The sequence below is a fragment of the Rhinatrema bivittatum genome, chromosome 3 (assembly GCF_901001135.1).
Source record: "Rhinatrema bivittatum chromosome 3, aRhiBiv1.1, whole genome shotgun sequence".
Classification (NCBI taxonomy): Eukaryota; Metazoa; Chordata; class Amphibia; order Gymnophiona; family Rhinatrematidae; genus Rhinatrema; species Rhinatrema bivittatum.
In genome coordinates, this window is record NC_042617.1 from 558,253,306 (window position 1) to 558,277,534 (window position 24,229).

The 24,229-nt window shown below is 43.5% G+C and overlaps 1 protein-coding gene across 2 annotated transcripts in view; it reads left to right on the forward strand.

The window, feature by feature from the left end:
- The first annotated feature begins 9,037 nt into the window (after positions 1-9,037).
- TXLNB (taxilin beta) overlaps positions 9,038-24,229 on the forward strand; it is a 104,990-nt gene continuing 89,798 nt past the window's right edge. Inside the window, exon 1 of one of the 2 annotated variants that reach the window (XM_029596459.1) lies at positions 9,038-9,179. Coding sequence is in view for 1 of the 2 variants with exons in the window: in XM_029596458.1 (XP_029452318.1) it covers positions 15,199-15,247 (49 nt within the window). In the remaining variant the exon portion in view is untranslated. Of the gene's footprint in view, positions 9,180-15,183; positions 15,248-24,229 lie in introns of those variants that run through there. The other variant, XM_029596458.1, reaches the window with a different exon arrangement.

Consider the following 24,229-nt stretch of genomic DNA (forward strand, 5'->3'; position numbering starts at 1 on the left):
CAGAACTAGGAAAGGTGCAGAGGAGGATAACAAAAATGATAAAAGGAGATGGAGCATCTCTCCTAAGATGGAAGGTGCTAACACGAGCTCGGGCTCTTCAGCTTGGAAAAGCGACGGCTGAGAGCGTGAATGATAGAAGTTTATAAAATCATGAATGAGATGGAATAGGTGAATAAAGTATGGTTTTTTTTTACCCTTTCAAATCCTAAAACAAGGTGACACAATGAAAGTAACAACCAGCAGATTCAAAACAAATTGTAGAAAGTATTTTTTTTTTCACTCGGCGCATTATCAAGCTGTGGAATCTGTTGCAGAGGACGTGGTCGAGGCATCTAGCATAGCAGGGTTTAAAAAAGGTTAGGACAAGTTCCTGGAGAAAAAGTCCATAACATATTATTAGCCGTTAGACTAAAGAGAGCCATTGCTATCCCTGGGAGTGAGTAACAAGAATTAGATCTGCTTTATGGGATCTGCCAGGTACTTGCGACCTGGATGGGCCACTGTTAGAAACAGGATGCTGGGATCCATGGATCCTGGTCTGACTCTGCATGGCAATTCTTATGTTCTTGTGTTTTTAGGAGAAACTTTCCATGTCAAACAATAAAAAAAAACTGCTCCTTCAAAGGGAATTCAGTACAAATAAAACAAAAAAAAACTGCAAAATCAGACTGCTCTTGCGCACAGAAGAATGGTTTAATACATTTTCCAGCATCTATTACTAATCTGCATAGCTGTCACAATCCATACCCCTCCAAGAAATATAAAAAGAGATAGGAGGAGTGCAGATCTGTGAATTTTTCCTCACCAAAAGCAGAATGAGGTAAATTTGGGGGTGGAAGGTTGTTAATCCCGTTCCTTCTGTTTCACCAAGAAAAATTTTCCTTACGTGCACAGGTACAGTTAATGCTGTTTATAATACATTTTTGTTGAATTTTGACAGGAACATTTACAGTTATAAGCACTATCCAGTCAGCAGTGACTTACAATATGATTGGCAGCTGAAGGTGAGTTACATTCAGTGGCTGCGGGCATTTCCCCTGTCCCCAGAATCAGGGGCAATGGAAAGTGAAGTAACCAAGGTCTCTGGAAGCAAGAGCAGGACTTGAACCCTGGCTTCCCTGCTTCTGAGCCTACAAGAAAACATGGTACGTGACATTAGTCACACAGATAAACATTTTGGGGATAGTTATGGCGGGTGGAGCAAGATGGCAGATGCCTTCTAGAATGCTGCACTTCAGCTATCCCCTGCCTTGGTTATTTCTTGCTTTCAGTGGCCTTTATACTTGCAGTAATTCTCAGTATAGTTAAAAGGAAGGGGACGCTGTGATTTCCATGTGCACGGCCATTTTTTTCGCAATGTCTGCATTTCTCCATAACGTCACGTCTAGAAGAATATCCATAATGCTTTGCTGTCCTTCCTTTCATCTTATTTGGTTCAGAGAGAACAAACTCCTTAAGCCTACGGGCAGATTTGTGGCCTATAATGCCTACACAGTATCAACCTATGATTGTTCTTAGTTTTAATGTAACCTTCCATCTTTTTCATACCAGGGAGAATTTTGAAATCCTTTGGGTAGTTTGCAGATTTATGAGCACTTATTTTCTTTATACTCATGTCCCTGCAAGCTGTTTCTCAAAAGGAGACTCCCTGCAGAGCTCCCCCTTTGTAAAATTTGGGCTTGCCAAGACGGCAGGTACAAAAGTTCTCATGGATTGTGCAGGAGCAAATTATATGCGATACAGCACACACAGGGATTTCAATTGAATTTAATTTGATAACTTATGGACTTCTAAATCATGTCAGAGATGCATCAAAGTAGTGCATAAAAGCATACCAATGCAAACAATGTATAACTGAACAAATACCAACAATATGAAACATGCAACACATAAATACAGTGTGCATATAATAAAAACCAAAGGAAAACTTACTACATAATACAATTTGAAATCTCCACACATACTTTGCCTGCCCAGTTCTCACCCAGCGCCTCTCTCTTTTCCCCAATGCTTAAAAGTATGTGTGCTTAGTGCTGCTGAGGAAAGGGTGATTTTCAGCCAGGCAAATTTGCTTAATTATACAAACCCCTTTGAAAATTGCCCTCAAATTGTTTAAACTTTCAGCATTCCAAGATTACAATGGGATCGAACTCATTTAGCCTGTTTCCCTGTTCAAGTTGAAGGACTAGAGATGACCCTCAACAGCAACTTTTTCTGATCAAAAAGTAGATGGTCAATATTGAAATCCTTTGTGTGAGAAACCTTTGAGTTACGCACATAAAAACCCAAGCTTTCAATATCTCCTCCCGACGACCACATGCGTTTTGTGTGCACAGTTTTTTGTGCACACAAAATTTATCCAGACTCAAAGGGGCGTCAGTGGAGGCAATCCAGGAGTGGGGCTAAAAGCTTTAGCCAGTGAGTGCATATATCGAGCACTTTATTTATTTATGTATTTATTTATTTATTTTGAATTCTTATATACCGACATTCCTGTATAGAATACAAATCATACCGGTTTACAATATAACAGAACTGTCACAAGCAAGGCGTTACAATAAACATTAGAACATTTGACATTAAAATTAGAATTAGAAAAGAATTAGCATGAAGGAACAGGTTATGACCAAACTTTCCAGCTAAAACAATGTTCCCAGGTCTGGTTGGAAAAATCAGTCTTTACTCTATCCAGGTATATTCAGCAGGAAACTTGTGCACTGAATATCCAGGAAAAACTGCACGTGTAACTTTCCCTGGATTTTGTTGCTACTCGCCTGCTCTCTGAATACTGAACTCAAAATGTAAATGTCTTGGTAATGACTTGTGCCAACCCCTCCACCCAATACTTCAGCAAATTCAATCCAGAGCAGACACAGAGTATAACTTCCATAGGTAATCTCTTTCTTTCTGGTACTAATAGTGGTAAAAAATCTACGCCTCTCCCCTTACCCCCACATACCCTTTAAACCCCTTACCTACCATTCAGTACCCCAGGAGTCAAACCTGCAGAAACGCAGGAGGAACACTGGAGGCCTAATAATTGCCACGACATTCCTCCAGCTTGTCAGAGTTCAACTTTGAGCTATTATACTCCAGATAAAAACAAAAAAACCCAAACCATTTTACATTGAGAACAGAATGATACAGTATTTGTTATTCTTAAATTTTATCTTAACATAAGTTTGCCCATAAGAACACACACACAAGAAGTTTTAGATTCTCAGCATACATTTAATATTCACAATCTCTTTTGTCTTAAATAAGCTTCCCTCCTCATTTCACCATGTAGAGATAGTGAACACTCTTCAACAAAGAGTTTTGCATCATCCACTATAAATTAACCCTTCATCCAACTGTAGAAACCTATCTATACAAATATAATGAGGTAAAAAGAATAAGAAGGAAAGAAAAATATATAGAGTTAAGAGCCCAAATGACCAATGTCTTCTCACAAGGCCTGATATTAACTCCCGTTTCCATACCTTGAGTTTGTTATGGTTGTGGACCCTTGAGCTGGAGCGAGTGATGGTGACCACTGATGGATTGCCCCCAATGGGTCTTGTCTCCAGGATGTGGCGCTGGTGAGGATAACCCGGCAGGACCTTCACCTATATTTATTTATTTAAAGGTTTTCTAGACCGACATTCGTTGTGGACATCATATTGATTTACAGATAACTATAACGATAGCAAGAAGCTTTACAGTGTAACAGGGTTGTTAACAGAAAGATTACATATTGGAGGAATTGGGTTAATCATTTTAAAATAGAGTAACAATAAGTATATGCTAGTATAAGATCCTATACATAATTATATATTAAGCGAGATAGAGGGAGTATAGTCGAAAACATATTTATAATCAGGCAAAGTTCTTAGGTATATATTCAAGAACATATTTATAATTATGTAGAGTTCTTAGGTATATAGTCAAAAAAATATTTATAGGTTAAGCAAGGTGAACAGGGCAGGGAAATTGCTGAGAGATTTGCGGGGTTTGGGAGATTGCAGGGGGGACTTCGGGGGGGGGGGGGGCGGAGGGAACGGAGTAGCTGTAGGTCGGAGGGGGTGTAGGGAGGGGGTGTGATCAAGCGGATTATGAGTATGCTTGTGTGAAGAGCCAAGTTTTTAGTTTTTGTTTGAATTTATGCAGGCGTGAGTCAGTGGGCATAGTGATCCATAGTGTGGGGCCTGCAATGGATAGTACGCGCTCTTTAGTGGAGTTGTGGTGGGTAAGTTTAGGTGAGGGAGTGCGTAATGTTGCTGCGTAGCGTGCTCGGGTGGGTCTGTTGGTGCTGCGGAAAGTGAGAGCGTTCCCTGCAGGTGCCGGGGCCAGCAGGACATAGGTGCAGGCACCTCAGGGAAGCAGGTGAAGCGGAGGAAGAAGACAGGATCCGAGGTCCGGGTCTGGGCTGGAAGCAAAGGAAGCCTCCCCAACACTGCATAGGCACTTCCTCCTGGCTTGCCCCCTTCCTCCCTGCGTCTGTAGCTTGCCTCCACTTCTCCGCAACCCTCTCACCACCCTAGTGCATACTCATTGACTGCAGGCTACACAGCCTCCTGCTTTTATGATTCCCTGGCCTACCGACTTCAGGGAAGGGGGGGACCAGAATTGACCCATACTGTTCCCTGGGCTTATAAAAAAAAAAGAAAATTAAGCCCTGGCCAAGAAGGGGGAGAGCCATTAACCCAAAGCAGTACAGTTCCAGATGGAATCCTGCTTTTCCTTGTGGAGCCAGGGCTGGTGCAAGGGTATTAGTTGTCATAAGTGAGCCTTACAGCCTTGCACACACTCTTGGCCCCACCCTTCCCACAAATAATTAAAAAAATATGCATTTATAATAACAGATTTTACATGAAAGAACATTCAGTGTTCTAAGTTAAAAATATTACTTACAACATGTATATTATTTGCATGCATTGCTATGGTACCAATCAGAAAACTTTGCAAAAAAGACATCTGCAGTCATATGGTATTAGGCCCATTGTAAAGCATGTCGGCCTTCAGAAAGCTTTAAGTAAACTGAGTTACAATATAGTAAATCTCCATACAAAAATAACACTAACTGCTAGCACTCAAATAGTAACAACCCTACCTATGAAAATGCAACACTGCAAATATTACACCAGGCCCTAAAACACCAATGCACCTGATATTAGGAAAACAGAACAAGCCAAGCTGTTATAGATCACTACCCATAAATTACATACTAGCAGAATATCTCATTTGAGTCATACATGCAGAACACACAGACCCTCACCAAATACAGAACAAAGAGACAATAAATTATAACTAGAAACATGCAGAAAAAAATTGAATTTGAAACCATAACAAGACAGACTCTGCAAGCAGTACAACAATGGAAAAAACAGAAACATCACCAGTCCTCATTAAACATCAAGCAATAAAATCAAGATAGATAAACCATCAATCATAACAGTAAAACCATACTCATAAAAAGAATAAATATTTTAAAGCAGCTAATGAATAGAACATCTAATAATTAAAAACATACAATATTGTTTTTTGAATTTTCCAAACATCAATAAAAATTATCAAAACAGCAGACACATCAAATAATACCAAATAATTAAAACTAAGGCTAAAAACATAATCCCTTGCTCTCCATATCTGGGAACTTTAGACTCCAGTAACCCTGAAATTGTCATGGATTAGTCAGGGATAGGAAGTATGCACAAACTTTCTCTTCTCTCTCATATACTTTATACACACACTCTAACATATATGTTCATTCTTACACAAGCTCCCTTATATTCTCTCTCATACACATGTTCACTGACTCACTCTTGCTCATACACATGCTCACTGGTTTAAATAGTCCTCTTACTCACATATATGCTCATTGGCATGCTCGTTCTCTCTCACTCACACACATGTTCACTGGCTCACTCACTCTCGCTGACACATAAGGTCTGGAAAACAAAGCAAACCTGACTGCGTTATGCAGTTCAACAATGGAAAAACAGAAACATCACCATTCCTTTTAAAACATTAAACAATAAAGTCTGAGTCCATTCCCCATTACCTCTTGCCGTTGAAGCAGAAAGCAATGTTGGAGTTGCATCAAAGTATCAGGCTTATTGGTTAAGGTTAGTAACAGCTGCATCAGCAAGTTACCCCTGTATTTGTTTTCCCAGACTGTAAAATTCAATGTCCTTGTTGGTTGCTGTCTCAATCTAATTTCCCTTTTCCTCCCCCCCCCCCCCCCCTGCCATTGAAGCAGAGAGCAATAATGGAGTTGCATCAACAGTATGAAGGCTTATTGGTTAAGGGTAGCAACTGCCACACCAGCAAGTTACCTCCATGCACTCTTCTCTTCATTTCCAATCTCTAGCCTTTAGGGATCCACAGTGTTTATCCCATGCCCCTTTGAAATCTTTCACCACCTCCACTGGAAGGCCATTCCAGGCATCCACCACCCTCTCCGTGAAGAAATATTTCCTGACGTTGGTTCTGAGTCATCCTCCCTGGAGCTTCATTACGTGACCCTTAGGTATACTGATTTCTTTCCAACGGAAAAATGTTTGTTGATAGTGCATCATTAAAACTTTCAAGTATCTGAAGGTCTATATCATATCTCCCCTGCATCTCCTCTCTTCCAGGATATACATATTTAGATCCTTCAACCTCTCCTTATAAGTCATTTGAAGGAGACCCCCCACCATTTTGGTCGCCCTTCTCTGGACTGCCTCCATCCTGTCTCTGACCCTTTTGAGATACGGTCTCCAGAACTGAGCACAGTATTCCAGGTGAGGCCTCACCAAGGACCTGTACAAGGGGATTATCACCTCCTTTTTCTTACTAGTCATTCCTCTCTCACTACAGCCCAGCATTCTTCTGGCTTTAGCTATCACCTTGTCACATTGCTTCACTGACTTCAGATCGCGAGACACTATCACCCCAAGGTCCCTCTCTTGCTCTGTGCACAACAGTCCTTCACACCCCATCACATACAGGTCTTTTGGATTACCACACCCCAGAAGCATGGCTCTGCACTTCTTGGCATTGAATCCCAGCTGCCATATTTTTGACAACTGTTCAAGCTTCCTTAAATCACATCTCGTTCTTTCTACTCCTTCCAGCATGAACGCTTTGTAGCAGATCTTAGTATCATCCGCAAATAGACAAACTTTACCTTCCACCCCTTCCGCAATGTCGCTCACAAAGATATTGAACAGAATCGGTCCTAACACCAATTGTTGCGGCACTCCGCTTAACACAGTTCTCTCTTCACAGTAGGTTCCATTTACCATTACACGCTGTCTTCTATTCATCAACCAGTTTGTAATCCACGCCACCACCTTGCCACTCGCTCCTAAGCTTCTCATTTTATTCACAAGTCTCCTATGCGGGACCGTATCAAAAGCTTTGCTGAAATCCAAGTAGATCACATTGAGCGCTCTTTCTTGATCCAATTCTTTAGTCATCCAATCAAAAAAATCAATCAGATTTGTCTGACAGGATTTTCTTCTGGTGAATCCATGCTGCCTCAGGTCCAGAAGTCCTCCTGACTGCAGATAGTACACTATCCTTTCCTTCAGCAGAGTCTCCATTAATTTTCCCACCACCAACGTGAGGCTAACTAGCCTGTAGTTTCCAGCCTCCTCTCTGCTACCGCTCTTGTGAAGCAGAACCACCACAGCTCTTCTCAATCGCTTGGCACCACTCCCGTTTCCAGGGATCTATTGAACAAGTCATGCAGTGGACCTGCCAGCACATCTCTGAGCGCTCTCAGTATCATGGGATGAACTTCATCCGGCCCCATGGCCTTATCCATTTTCAGTTTTCCTAGCTCTTCCCATACATTCTCTTCTGTAAATGGAGTTTCATCTACCCCATCTCCATCCATGGTCTTCTCAACCAGCAACGGTCCTTCTCCATGTACAGTAGGTATTTTCCCTGTCCATAGAAGGCTCACAATCTAAGTTTGTACTTGAGCCAATAGAGGGTGAAGTGATTGCCCAAGGTCACAAGGAGTGGGGTGGGATTTGAACGTTGGTTTCCCTGTTTCTGACCCCTGCTCTAACCACTAAATTACTCCTCCACTCTGAACCTGTAGTGAAATATCTGGCAGCATGCCTTAAGAATCTGATTTTAAAAAACTGAAATGTCTATGTGGAGCATCTACACATATTACTAATGAACTGAATAATGAAAAGTATCTTTTGCTGGCCATTAATATTATTGCCTCATATCTGTAGAACATGATCATTCGTGAGAAGGTCCACTATTATTCTGTTAGGACAAGTCTTTTTTTTTATTTTACTTCTTACAGGGCTTGATTCACTGCTTTGGTTTTGAGGCTTTGGAAAGTCAATCTAATCTTGAGATATTTGGGTGTGGTCACATAGCAATTGTTGAAAAAGGGATAGTCAGAGTAGTTACAAACATGTTCTTCACAGTCTAAATAATGATATTTGGAGTATACAAATATGTGGAGCCACCTCTGTTCTGCCTATGGACCTAGACCTTGCAGCGATTGTCCTTGGTTAGGACTAACAGATTGTAGCCCTGTCCAGAAGCCTGAGTCTGGCCAGTAGGTGTCACTATTGAGCAGTGGCTGTCACTCTTTCCCTTCAGGGGCTGTGAACGCTGTCTCTCCGGCATCCCTGGCACCGGCTGATCCAGGGAGCAGAAATTGAGCCCAGGTATTGAAACCCAGATCTTACACACTCACTGAGCTAACGGGTTTGGCACCTCAGACCAGGTTCTCTTAGAAGATTCTCTCTCAGTTCCTTCAACCAAGATGGGAGAAACTCGTTCTGTTTACAGACTTACAATAACTTTTGCTGTCTCTTTGTACTTGTCACACTTCCACTCCCTTTCCCCCGGCAAAGAAAATTCTTTCCCTTCTCCTTGGTAGTTTGACTTTTGTCATCTCTTTCCTTTCTCAGCCTCTCTCATTTGCTCCCATTTCCTTTTTCCCCCTCATCCACTAAGTCCCCTTTCCCAGGCATGATGATGGTGATCTGTCACATCCTTCTGTGTTTTGTTTCTCTCATCTGTCCCTGTCTCTCCTCCGTCCCTCCCCTTCCCTCCCCATCTAATCTCTCCCTGTCTGGCCAGTATAGGATTGTGACTTGGACTCCTGCCCTTTTCCTCTGTGCGTCTCTCAGTGCCTTCTCTTTCTTTACGCTCTCTCCTTTACTTTGCATTGTCTGGTGAGTATGAGGACATTTTCTGAATTTCAGTAATGTACGAGGAGTGAAAAGGGGACTAAGTTAGTGGTAATGCTGCAGAAAGATTTTTTTGAAGTTGTTAAAGGCATACTTTTGGCGAGGCATTGTACCTATAAATCATAGACCTCCCTGTAACTTTATTTCTTAAGGAAAGCTGGCTTAAGTGCAGATTTTCGAACACCACAAAGCACAGGTTTTCGTTATGTTGCCAAGCAATTAAAGAGATCAGATCATGGCATCAAGGCAAATGTTTCCTGATCTGGATTCTCTGTGGGTGAATGGGAAAGTGGGTTATTAGTATTTGATGGGACGAGAGATACCGGAGTGTACTAATGACTAAACAAAGGAGTTTCAATGCTCATAATGTTCATTTTTCTCTGGACACTTCACAATTCACAAATATCCATGCAGAATATTGAAGGGTGCAAATGAGAATGTATTTTACGAAGCATGCTAAGGCTTTTAAAGGACAGTGTAAAGCACATTTAAAAACAGAAACATAATATGATGGGGGAAAAGCACAGCAAGGCATAGTTAAGCTACTCGATTTTCTCAACCAGCGCAATATCATACACCTTACATGATTTACAGCTTTGTCCTCTCCGTCACACAATTAAAGACTTCTGTGCTCGTTGTAGAATAATCAGGCCTGATCTACGATGATTACAATAACCTTCAAGTCTGCATTGCTTTTCTTTTGTTTCATAAATTTTTCATCAGAAAATACTTAAGTTGCTGTGTAATAATTTTTTCTGGGTTTTGAAGTTGTATGGCTTGGACTGTTGCAACTGTTTTCACTGATAAAGGGCTACATGCCATGACCGGTTTTAGAAGTGCTCAAAATAGTGTCTGGCTGCAGAGCAGGTGCCATGTGCCTCTCTGAGGGATTCAGAGTGAGACACAACCTAATTTTAGTCAGCTTAGCAAACTGCACTGAGGTCCAATCCAGATGAGAGGAAGGACAAATGGATGAAGAAAACAAAGCTTGTTATAAACAGAGGGCATTGTCCGCAGAAGCTATAATTGGGGGTATCAGTTTCCACTCCTCATAGTCCAATTTGTGCCTTCGTGCTACAGTTTGTTGCATATAATTGAGAGCTTATCTTTTGTTTTCCTCAGTAATTCTAGCCAGATAGGATCACCCTCCAAGTCCAGAACAGCGAATCCTTATTATATCCCATGTTGGCCTTCTGCTACCAAAGCCATCAAAAAAATCCCACAGTGTTGGAAGCAACGCTTCCTTCCATATTAGGCAGTCGCCACTCAGGTAAAGGATTTTGGAGTCACTATGGACAATACCTCGAAATCCTCAGCCCAGTGCGCAGCGGTGGTCAAAAAGACAATCAGAATATTAGGACTTATTTGGAAAAGAATGGAGAATAAAACCGAGAATGTCATAATGCATTTGGTACAGATCTACGGTGCGACAGCACCTTGCCTATGGTGCACAGTTCTGGTCAACCCAACTCAAAAAAGATGCAGAGAAGGGCAACAAAATTCATAAAGAGAATAGAATGTGAAGAAAAGCTGCAGAAGAGACTTGAGAGAGGAAATGATGTAGGTTAACAAAATCATAAGTGGGGTGGAACAGTTAAATAAGTAACGGTTGTCTGCCTTTTCGAACAGTACTAAAACTAGGGGATGCTCCATGAAACTAACAGACAGCAGATGTAAAATAAATCGTGGAAGCTATTTTTCACTCAACACACAATCAAGCTGTGGAATTTATTGCCAGAGGATGGATGGCATCTAGCATAGCAGGCTTTAAAAGGAGTTTGAACAAGTCCCTAGAGAAAAAAAGTCCATAAGCAATTATCGGCAATTATATGCAATATAAACTTTACACAGATGATATTCAGCTATTTGTTCCCTATAAATCATCTCGGTCCGAGACTTTTTCTTTGATTCAACTCTATATCAAAACTATAGAACAATGGATGGCCCACAATCGCTTAAAATTGAACACAAAAAAAACAGAAATATTATTTCTTAGCTATATAGAAAATCCCAGCAACGCTCCTCCTGCAAATATAACTTTAGGCAAAGATGTATTCCAATTACTAAACTGGCACGAAACTTAGGTGTTTGGATTGATACTAACTTATCATTAACTCAACACATATGTAAAACAGTTAAAAACTCGGTTTTTAAACTACATGTACTAAAACGACTTCGCCCTCTTCTGTTTTTTCGTGACTACCAATCAGTATTGCAAGCACTGATTTTTTCAGGTTTAGATTACTGTAATGGGCTATACTGAAACTGTTATCAGACCTCTTCAGCTGATCCAGAATTCGGCTGCAAGGCTTCTTATGGCTACTCCTATGAAGCATCACATCTCCCCCATTTTACAAAAACTGCATTGGCTACCAGTAAAATTCAGAATTTGGTACAAAATTGCCATGATAATACACTCTTTACTAAATAATTCAGATTCTATTTGGTTATGCTCTACATTACGAGTATACAAGCCTACCAGAGAACTCAGATCTGCTGCAAAAAATTTATTAGAAATATCATCAGTAAAAATGGCTGCTCTAAACATTACTAGACAAAGAGCCTTCTCACTGGCCAGCCCCATTTTGTGGAACTCTTTGCCTGATCCTTTAAGACAAATATCCAGCAGAAATGATTTTAAGAAAGCGTTAAAAACTTACTTCTTTACGGAAGCATTCGGGAAGATTGACCCCCCTCAGTAGCCGTTAACCCAATCACATATGTGGGTACTTAAATTTAATATTTTAATATCAGGAGGATTTTTAACCATCTTGAGTCATGATTGTATATCTCTTCTTTCTGTTCTAATTTTTTTGTTTAAAATAATAGTTAATTACTTTAGAACTCTTCCTTTGATATAGTTTTAAAAAAATTTTATTTTTACATTGATCATGATGCAGATTGTATTTTTATTCTAACTTTGTTTTTATTATTTTATTTGAACCTTTGATTTTTATGTTTATTATTATTGTAAACCACTTTGGTCAATCCTGTATTGGTAAAATGGTATATAAATATTTTAAATAAATAAGGCTAGTGTGAGCCAACTGGGCTAGCTGTGATCTTACCTGGGGTGATGACGTCACGTAGACGAGCCACTCAATACGCTGTCACTGCAGTGGCGGGAGCAGCAGTAGTAGTAGCGGAGCCTATCTTCACCCTCCACTCATCTTCCCCAGCAGGAACAGCAGGCAACACGATGGCAGGCTTCCTCCGCTTCCTCTCTTCTGACTGGCAGCAGCGACCAGCGGTGATTGACATAGGGTTATTTCTCTCTCTGTGTTAGAACATTCTCACAATATGAGCTTCCATATCTATGGGAGTCCCGGGGTTCATAGTGCGAGATTGGAACTGCACGCTGAAAGTTGACGCTATGTTAAGTGTAGGACAGGAGGGAGTAGACAGTCCACCTCATGTCCTGAAATCCCAAAGAAGGAGGAAGTCTCCCTCTAGCCTGCAGCTGGAAATGGTGGTCTGCTCAGGCTGCAGGGCAGGGAAGGAGGCAACGGTCCACCTTAGGCCCGCAGCCTGAGGAAAAAGGATGCCTACCTCTGCTATGTGGGCAGAAGTGGCAGTCTGTCGCAGGCCACAGGGCAGGAAGGGGGAGGCAGTCTGCCTCAGGCCTCAGTGACCAATAAAAGAGACGACTAAAGAACAGGTGAGAGAGTCAGAGGAGAGGGGGAGCCGGCTGGGGAGGAGGATGCCTGAAGAAGGAGAGAGTGTGCTATGTGTGTACTGTGGTGGGTGAGGGAGAGGCATGGAAAAAGGAGGAGAGTGCTGGGTTGTTTATGAGAAGATAGTCAATGGGGTCAGGCCTGGGAAAGGAAGAGAGATGTGAGAAAGAAACTTTGCCCACTTGCCGAACCCCCACTCTCTCTTGCCCCCCCAGGTAATTTACGCGCGTCTCGGGGCGAGCAGAGCTCAAAGTTCCGAAGTACGGACTCACGGAACGGTCACAGCTGGGATGGCCACAGGGACCCAGATCGTGTGCTGTGTGTTGCAGCTCCTCCCCCCCCCCCCCCCCCCTCCCCCCCGCTCCAAGACAGCTTGCAATGAACGGGAGGAGAGGAGTGAGCCTGCAGCAGACACTCAGAGCAAAAAAGCAAAGCAATCAAGACCCACCCTTTCTGTCATTCAGGTACAAGAGTGGAAAAGGCAAACCTGGACTAGACAGTGCTGAAAAAAGAATAGGCACTCTGTACCGTAATCCAGGCCCTCCTCTAGTCTGCAGGGAACAGGAGGGGAGGGGTGAAGTGGAAGTGGACAGCAGTAGAAAAAAAAAAGAGTTCAGTTTTGGTTTGGATATTTCTGTTTCTAATTTGTGGTCACTTATTTTGTGTTCTGCGTGGGTGACTGAAGTGGGATATTCTGCTTACGGGTAGACTCTGTGTAGAGATCTGTGGCAGTCCGGCCTGATCTGTTTTCTCATCAGAACACGTGTGTGGGTGTTTTAGGGCCTGGTGGGATATTTATAGTGTTCCCTCTGTATACAGGGTTGCTGCTCTTTGAGTTCTGGTAGTTAGTGTGTTGGTATGGCAGGTTCAGTCTGTAGGTTGCGAGTGACACTTATGCAGTGTTTTGTGATACTTCAAAAAGTGCCTGGTGGTGGAGGAAGTCGGAGCTGGGACCAGCTTTTTCTGCACCTGGGGCAGATATACAGAATTATACCCCCCCCCCCCCTTCACTTGCCAGTGTCTGATCTGATACAGTAGCTCTCTCCTTTAGCAGCAACTCTCCTTATAGTGGTGTCAGCTTCAGCAAAGCACCTTTCTCTCTCTCTCTCTCTTTCCCCTCCTGCTCAACATCCCCCCTCTTTCTCTTCCTCAGTAACACCCCTCTTCCCCTCTCTGTGCCCTGAATCTTCCTATTTCTCTCCCTCCCCCCAACACCAATACTTCTCATGCATCTCCCTTTCACCCTCACCCACCCCCTGCCCAGCAGCAGCAGCCCTCCCCACCCTGCCCCAAATCTACTGCACAGCATCAGTCCCTTCTTTGGCCCCCCCCTCTTTACCCCTGCCAAGTGGCAGCCCTCCCCCCTCCGTTCCCTCTTTTTCTGTCTCTCTTCCTTCCTCTGCTCCTCGGCCTGCCATGCTGTAGATCCTTCCGCAGTGGTGGCAGCAAAAGCTGAAGAAACTTACAATCAGCAAAAGGCCAGTGAGCCATTGAGGAGACCCCCTAGCTTTCTCCTACACAAGCTTATTCATTGCAGTGTCCTGAAGGCCTGACTGGCCGGCGGTTCCCCCAGCACAGATTTGGAAACCACTTCCCCACAGCCTTGTGCACCCTCCTCCTCGGATGATTTTCAGACTAACAGGCTCCCCCTAAATTTTTTAAAACAATTGAACGCAACCATCATTAAGTCCCCAACCACAACCCTTCCCAGAACAATTCTGCAAAATCACATAACTGGACATCATACTTTCAAATATGAAACTTTGTTTTGCCAAATCTGTGTTTCAGAAATCAAGTCATCATCTGATGAATATGTGTTCTGTGATTTTTGAAAATATACATTAAAAAAAACAAAACAAAAAGAGCCCAAGAAATTCCTAAATTTATTTTATTTATTTATTTAATTTTTTTTTCTATACCGGCATTCGTGATAATATCACATCAAGCTGGTTTACAATAAACAATGGGGTGATAACCGGAACAGAGAACGAAATAATATGTACTATACATATTATAGATGCAGTTACAGTAAACAAGGAGTCGTACAACTAGGAGCAAGATATTGAAAGATATTCATACTACATTGTAATCTCTGAAAACGCTGGCTGGGCTGAACTGGAATTTTCTCCTTTTACTACTCATCGTAGGAAAACATTCAAATCACGTTGTCACTTCAGTTACAGTGACACAAAGTCGCTCCATTACTAAGGCACTGTAGCCTGAATTTCAAAAGCCCTGCGCGAGTGAATTTTGGGGATTACGCGTGTGGCCGAGCCCTGCGTGCGCAGAAGTGCCGGGCCGTGACGGCACCACTAGCAGCTGTCCCGGGGATGTGCGTGCCGGCAGCTGGGCCAGCGCACAGACTTTACCGCTGGAGCAGTAAGTATTAAAAAAAAAAAAAAATTGGGGCTAGATAGGTTTAGTTTAGGGGTCAGGGAGGAGAGGGGAAGAGGGAGGAAGGATAGGCTTAGGGAAATTCCCTCCCAGTCCGCTCCTTAATTGGAGCGGACTGGGAGGCGACTGGGGAATGCCTACTTGTGTCATCTTGCGTTGGTTTAGAAAATTCCTCGCCCCACCCCCACCCCCGCACGCTCGAGTGCCGACCCACCCGCACATGCGCGTGCACATGGACATGCGCGGACTTTTTAAAATCGACCCCCTTTGGGAAGTAACGCGAAGCCCAGCAAAAATGTCACTCAGAAACTGTATAGCAACACGGCACTAATTCCCAGAACTCAAACAGCGAGCACCCTGCGTGAAAAGGCAACACTGCAAATTGTTCTTCCTGGGCCTAAAACACCCATACACCTTCTTGGGGGAAAACAGAACAAGCTGGACTACTACAGACCCTGCGTACCAGAAGAATACTTTACCTCCATCACACATTTCAATCACTGATAGACCCTCACCAAATACTGAATAAGGGATCACTCATTTGAAATAGAAACATGCAGATGAAAACTGAATTCTTCTTTGTTCTGCTTTCCTCTCCAGTCCACCCACCCCACATACACTAACACTTCCCTGCAGAAGAAGAAGGGGGGAAACAAGCGAGAAGAAGGGGCTGGGTTGGGAAAGATCCTTATTTATTTTTAGTTTATATTTTTATTTATTTTAGTTTTTTCTATACCGGCATTCGTGAGGATTTCACATCATGCCGGTTTACAATGAACAGTGGAGTGATAAAAGGAACAATGAACTAAATAAATAATAGGTGTTAAACATAAGATAGTTACAGTTACAATAAAACAGGGATAAGTGCAACTGGGAGCAAGAGGAAAAATGAAAGGAACTTTAACATAGTATATAACCGACCGAGTTACATTGGCCGAGGTACCTTACAAGAATTATGTGTTTTACAATGAATTGTTCATTTGGAGTAATTGCAGTTTTGCACTGTGTTCTGTCTCCTGCAGCCTCACCTCTACTCCCACACAGTTCCTTGCATGCTTCTTGGGAGGGGAGGGGAGGGGCTGGGGCAGAAAGCAGAGGGATGGTCTCAGCCACCTGAGATTTGGGGGCATCGGAGCAGAGCCTTGTGTGCTTAGGTAAGAGCAGTCTTGCTGCTGCTGATGGTCCCTTGGGCTTGACACCCGGGGCAGCCGCCCCTCCCCCCCATCCTGGCTCTGGAGGGAGTTTATGTCACTATTACTGAGGTAACGGCAGATTTTTTTTTTCTATGATGAACAGTAAGGGGAAACATCTTCATTCAGCCCAGCCAGTCATTTCAGAGATTACCTTCAACCCATGTAGTATGGATTTCTTTTCATTTATAAATGTAACCCCTGGACTAATTAAGCTTCCCAAGGAATCCCATGGTACCTTTACGTATGGGCTTCTGATGGTTCAAAGAGCGCTTACTAACATTATTAGGTCCCTCTGAGTCCAGAATTCCCTGTTGGCTGGGAGAATATCTCCAAGGCCCTGAGCATTGCACAATCCATTCTTAAGCATTAAAGTCTCCTATATACAGTACAGCAGTAATAATCGTGCTTGAAGCTGATAACTCCTATATACAGTACAGCAGTAATAACTCCTATATACAGTACAGCTGATAACTCCTATATACAGTACAGCAGTAATAATCGTGCTTGAAGCTGATAACTCCTATATACAGTACAGCTGATAACTCCTATATACAGTACAGCAGTAATAATTGTGCTTGAAGCTGATAACTCCTATATACAGTACAGCAGTAATAACTCCTATATACAGTACAGCTGATAACTCCTATATACAGTACAGCAGTAATAATCGTGCTTGAAGCTGATTATGGTTTCCAACTTAGCCATACCAATCAATGATGGAAATGTGATGTAAATACATGCTTGCATAAATCCTTATCTGATTCCAATCCATTTACACTTTTAATGCTTTCAATACATTTGTGACTTTAGACATTAAGTTGAGGTAGGATTGCATTAAAGTTAATCTTTTATTTAATTCCTTTTCCTTTCCAACTGTGGGGGGATAGTAGTAGAGATCCCTCCTAGAATTTGAAGGATAGATGTCTTAAATCCAAATTGGAAGATAAAAGTCCCATGTTTTATACCTTTGTCCTGATATATTGAAATGACTTATTTCTTATCCAGTATCCTTACTGTCCTTACTGGGACCTGGAGAGCACCCCCTCACTCCTCTCCTTCAGTATCCAGATAATATCATAGTGGTTAACGCCAAACAGATGCCACTGGTCTTCTCCAAATCTACTGCTCTTCCTGGGAAAAAATGGAAATTCAATCCTTACAGGACTTCCAAAAGGCCACTGGATCTCTTTCAGTGAGAGACTCCAAACTCCATGTAAGTGTTAAGTACTGAGTCCCTAGATCCCGTGGAACTTGGGCAAATGGTGAGAAATAAAGTTAGCTTAAAAATACAACAAAAAAATTAGGAAGGAAGGGTGGATAAAACTGTCTTTATTCCATATGAAAAGGGGTAAAATTTAGCATAATTAAGGCTGGTAAAAGGCACCCTTTCTCCTGTTCCATTCACAGGTCTCCTTCCTAGAAGTCCAAGGGTTCCTTAACAAAAGTAAATAAACAGGAGCAGGCACAAGGACATCTAGCCTGCTTATCCCTTTAAGGGATAACTTAAAATCCACACTGAAAAATGGTGGCACTGGGTTTTATAGTCTGGGACTCCACTACTGCAGTCTCCCTCAAGGGTGAGCTAAAACCCAACTATATGGTAACATAGGATAATCCTCTTGCTAGAAACCCAGTAAGGGTTTAACAACCATGATCCTCATCCATTCCCATTCCCATTCCTCCAACCCCCATTCCCATTCCTCCAACCCCATTCCCATTCCTCCAACCCTCCCTCATCCTCCTCCCCTCTCACCCTCCAACCCTCCACCCTCACCCTCCCCACCATCCTACCACCTGATCTAACCGCATATATTCCCTGGCACCATGTGAATAATTAAAATGTAAATATAGTTATTGTGAATATAGTTAATGTGAATATACTTAAAATATGTGAACATGTAACCACCTTTCAAGTTGAATTAGTTGCCTCAATGTTTCCTCCTACTATAAATTATTGTAAAGCCTGTTGCTATGTTATGTTACATTGTGAACCGAGGTGATGTTTTTAACGTGCCCCGGTATATAAAAAACCCTTAAATAAAAAAATAAATAAAAATAAGGCTCTGTACATAAAATTTAGTTATTTTTTTATTTTCTTATGCAGTCTACCACCACATGTCTGAAATGACACATTTATCAGACACTGTAACAATTTCTGAAGTGAATTTGTATATGAAATGCAGTTTAAAATTTAAAAATATAGAGGTCCATATTCAGACATAGTCTGGATAGCATAGTTAGCTGGATAAATTTATCTGGCAAACTTTGGAGGTATATTCAATAGTGCAGCTGCACTATTGAATATAGCCAGCTGTTTTAATGTTAGCTGGCTAACTACAGCCAGCTAACTTTAGGACATGTCTTTGGCCCGATCAGACTTAGCCAGCTAAATTATCCAACTCAGCTCCTCTCAGTTACACCCCCAGAACGCCTCTAACTTAGCTAATTAAATTCTAGTTGTCTTTCTTATTAGCCAGTTAGAATTTAACCAGATAAGCTCCCAAATATTCATTTGGCTGGCTAATGTTTGCATGCCCAGTCTCCCAGTTTTGCAAGGTCCTCTTGCAATTTCTCACAATCCTCTTGTGATTTAACAACTTTGAATAATTTTGAGTCATCGGCAAATTTGATCACCTCATTTCTTGTTCCCATTTCCAGGTCATTTATAAATATACTAGCCGTTAAGCCCGTAACAACGGGCTACATTAACATTTTTTTTTTCAGTCCATTTCCTTACCCCTCATTCTCCCCCTCCCCCCTCATTCTCCCTCCCCCTCTAGTCTCCCTCCCACCTCCCCCTCCCCTCACTCTCTCCCCCTCCCCTCTCCCCTCACTCTCCTCCCCCTCCCCTCACTCTCTCGTCCCACCCCCACTCTCTTCCCCCTCCCCTCTCCCTCACTCTCTCCTCCCACCCCCCACTCTCTTCCCCTTCCCCTCCCCCTCACTCTCTCCTCCCACCCCCACTCTCTTCCCCCTCCCCTCCCCCCTCACTCTCTCCTCCCTCCCCTCACTCTCTCCCCCTCCCCTCCCCTCAGTCACTTTCTCCTCCCCCCTCCCTCCCCTCAGTCACTCCCTCCTCCCCCCTCCCCTCAGTCACTCCCTTCTCCCTCCCCTCAGTCACTCCCCCTCTCTCAGCTCTTTCACAACCCCTTCGGATGGCACAGACGGAAGATCTCCGGGGGAGGTCCCTCCCTCCCTCCCTCGCGCGTGCTGCCACCGCCGCCGCCGCTACTGCTCCTCACCGTCGCCGCTACTGCTACTGCTCCTCGCTGCACCGCACCATTTTTGTTACAGGCAAGCTCTGACCGATGTGCTGCCCGCGCATGCGCGGTAGAGTTGCTCTCTATTGCGCATTTGCGGCACGTCTGTCAAGCTTCATTTATCTAGAAGATTAAATTAAATTAAAAAGCAGCGGTCCCAAAACAGAGCCTCACCTTTATCCACATGCTTATTCATGCCTTCAAAAAAAGTTACAGATTGGTGAGGCAAAACTTTCCTTAGCTAAATTCATACTGGCTTTGTCTCATTAAACTATGTCTATCTAATTGTGCGGCAATTTTTTTCTTTATGATAGTTTCAACCATTTTTCCTAGCACTGATATCAGGTTCACTGCTCTGTAGTTTCTTGGATCACCCCTTGATCTCATTTTAGAAATTGGCTTTACATTGGCAACCCTCCAGTCTTCAGGTACCATAGGCGATGTTAATGATAGTTTACAAATTTCCAATAGTAGGTCCACTGGATGGGAGACTGGAGCTCTGCCCTCGAGTCAATGGAGGACACTAATATATTAAAGCTGGGTTAACCAGAAGGGATATGTATAGGGTCTAAGGTATGTTCTGCGACACTGCCCTAAAGGAACCAGATTTTACAGAAAAGGGATGTGAATCGTTTTTCAACGATTAAAATTATCGTCCGATAATGTTTATATCGTCTTAAATCGTTATAGAACACGATACAATAGAAATTCTAACGATTTATCGTTAAAAATCGTTAAATCGTGTTAGTGCGCACTAACTCGAGTTAGTGCGCACTAACTCCCCGTTAGTGCGCACTAACTCGATTTAGTGCGCACTAACTGAAAATGATACAAATAAACACTTTCCAGGTCACTGAAGGTCAGTTAGGAATGAATATGTGTTCCTATTGGCTGGCTGCCCTCTTATCTATTGATGTTACCAAGGTTACCACTGAGGTGATGGTTGGGGGGATGGGAAATGGAACTGGAAACTAACGAACACCAACAGAAAATGAAACAAAGTGTTCACACTTCCCAGGTCAGTAAAGGTCACTTAGGAATGAATATGTATGTATGTATTCCTATTGGCTGGCTGTGCTCATCTATTGATGTTACCAATATGGTTGGGGGGATGTGAAATGGAAACAGTTGGAAGCTTGACAAAAAAAGTAATGTAATGATCAGCACTCACGTGACTAGAACTTGTTTGTTTATTATTTTTGTTAGCAGGCACCTGAAATGCTAGTGCATGTTGAATTTGCCAATCACTGTGCATTTTAGAAAGGTGGTCCTGGCTGGAACTGTACACAGTTCAAATATATGTAATTGATTGTTGGTAAGTGTATTTTTTAAGTAGCCACACTGGCACCAGTATGTTTACTTTTCCTCCTACTTAACTCACTAGCTCAGCTTTGTAAGAAGGGCTTCTCTGCTTGTGTGTTGTTTTTGTTTGGTGTGAGGAGAGCAGAAACATCAGATCTTTATTCAATCTACTACAGTCATCTCTTACAGTGCCCTATCCCTATTAATACCAGGAGTGTTGTGATCTTCCTGCACACAGTGCCCTAACCCTGATACCAGTCTGAGACAGCTCCCTCCCTGCATTACTAGTGAGAGGCTGGCTTCACAGACAGGGGGGAGCTGCCTGACCCTCACTCCTGACTTCCCCCATGTCCCAGCTAGTGAATGGTGTATGGGTGAGGGGGGGGGGAGGATGGTGAAGTCTGAGACAGCTCCCTCCCTGCATTACTAGTGAGAGGCTGGCTTCACAGACAGGGGGGAGCTGCCTGACCCTCACTCCTGACTTCCCCCATGTCCCAGCTAGTGAATGGTGTGTGGGTGAGGGGGGGGGGAGGATGGTGAAGTCTGAGACAGCTCCCTCCCTGCATTACTAGTGAGAGGCTGGCTTCACAGACAGGGGGGAGCTGCCTGACCCTCACTCCTGACTTCCCCCCATGTCCCAGCTAGTGAATGGTGTGTGGGTGAGGGGGGGGGGAGGATGGTGAAGTCTGAGACAGCTCCCTCCCTGCATTACTAGTGAGAGGCTGGCTTCACAGACAGGGGGGAGCTGCCTGACCCTCACTCCTGACTTCCCCCATGTCCCAGCTAGTGAATGGTGTGTGGGTGAGGGGGGGGGGGAGGATGGTGAAGTCTGAGACAGCTCCCTCCCTGCATTACTAGTGAGAGGCTGGCTTCGTAGACAGGGGGGAGCTGCCTGACCCTCACTCCTGACTTCCCCCATGTCCCAGCTAGTGAATGGTGTGTGGGTGAGGGGGGGGGGGGGGGAAGGATGGTGAAGTCTGAGACAGCTCCCTCCCTGCATTACTAGTGAGAGGCTGGCTTCACAGACAGGGGGGAGCTGCCTGACCCTCACTCCTGACTTCCCCCATGTCCCAGCTAGTGAATGGTGTGTGGGTGAGGGGGGGGGGAGGATGGTGAAGTCTGAGACAGCTCCCTCCCTGCATTACTAGTGAGAGGCTGGCTTCACAGACAGGGGGGAGCTGCCTGTCCCTCACTCCTGACTTCCCCCATGTCCCAGCTAGTGAATGGTGTGTGGGTGAGGGGGGGGGGTGGATGGTGAAGTCTGAGACAGCTCCCTCCCTGCATTACTAGTGAGAGGCTGGCTTCACAGACAGGGGGGAGCTGCCTGACCCTCACTCCTGACTTCCCCCATGTCCCAGCTAGTGAATGGTGTGTGGGTAAGGGGGGGGGGGGAGGATGGTGAAGTCTGAGACAGCTCCCTCCCTGCATTACTAGTGAGAGGCTGGCTTCACAGACAGGGGGGAGCTGCCTGACCCTCACTCCTCCGGGGTATTGTGATCTTCCTGCACACAGTGCCCTATCCCTGATACCAGGGGTGTTGTGATCTTCCTGCATGCAGTGCCCTATCCCTATTAATACCAGGAGTGTTGTGATCTTCCTGCATGCAGTGCCCTATCCCTATTAATACCAGGAGTGTTGTGATCTTCCTGCATGCAGTGCCCTATCCCTGATATCGGGATGTGTGCAAGAAGATCACAACACCCCCGGTATCAGGAATAGGGCACTGTGTGCAGGAAGATCACAACACCCCCAGTATCAGGAATAGGGCACTGTGTGCAGGAAGATCACAACACCCCTGGTATTAGGGATAGGGCACTGTGTGCAGGAAGATCACAACACTCCTGGTATTAATAGGGATAGGGCACTGTGTGCAGGAAGATCACAATACCCCTGGTATCAGGGTTAGGGCACAAGTTCTAGTCACATTGACTGATCACATTACTTGTTTTGTCAAGCTACCAACTGTTTCCATTTCCCATCCCCCATATACTGTCAGTAGGAAACTTGGTAACATGAATAAATAAGAGGGCAGCCAATAGGAATACATATTCATTCCTAAACTGACCTTAACTGACCTGAAAAGTGTCAAATTGTATCATTTTCAGTTAGTGCGCACTAACTCCCAGTTAGTGCGCACTAACTCCCGTTAGTGCGCACTAACTCGAGTTAGTGCGCACTAACTCGAGTTAGTGCGCACTAATCGGAAAAAACGATTTTTAACGATTTTTTAACTAAAAAATCATGCCTAAGACGATTTTCTTGCCCTGCCACACGATTTCTATCGTTAAGACGATATGGAAAACGATTCACATCCCTAGAAAGGATCCTCAGTGAGAGTGCTGTAAGTTTTTGATAGGTAAGTTGTTTGTCTATGTATTTGGAGTACTGCTCTTTAAGTCCTGCCGTGGACTGAACTCAGTGTGAGTACTGCAAACTGGATTTGTATATAGCTACTGGAACTAAAACCCTTATTATGCAAACATCCTTGGAGGTAAAGGTATTGACTTTGAGGGCAATATTCAAAGCCATTTATATAGGCAAAACCTTGATTGCAAACTGGATAAGAAACAGAAAATGGGACTAAATGTAGTAAATGGTCAGTTTTCTCAGAGGAGAATGTAAACAGTGAAGTGCCTTAGGAATCTGTACTGGGACTAGGGATTTTTAATACATTTATAAATGATCTGGAAAGGGAAATGATGAGTAAGGTGATTACATTTTCAGATGACACAAAAATATTCCAAGTTGTTAAATCACAAGCGGTTTGTGAACAATTGCAGGAGGACCTTATAAGACTGGAAGATTGGGCATCCAAATGGCAGATGAAATTTAATGTAGACATGTGCAAAGTGATGCATATAGGGAAAAATAACCCTTGCTGTAGTTCCACGATATTGGGTTCCATTTTAGGAGTTACCAGCCAGTAAAAGACCTGGATGTCATAGTGTACAATACTTTGAAATCATCGGCTCAGTGTGCTGCGGCAGTCAGAAAGCCAACAGAATGTTAGGAATTATTAGGAAGGGAATGGAGAATAAAACAGAGAATGTTATAATACCTCCATATCTCTCCATGATGAAGCCACATGAAGTACTGTGTGCAGTTCTGGTCGCCGCATCTCAAAAAAGATATACTTGCATTGGGAAAAGTATAGAGAGGGTAAGAACATAAGAACATGCCATACTGGATCAGACCAAGGGTCCATCAAGCCC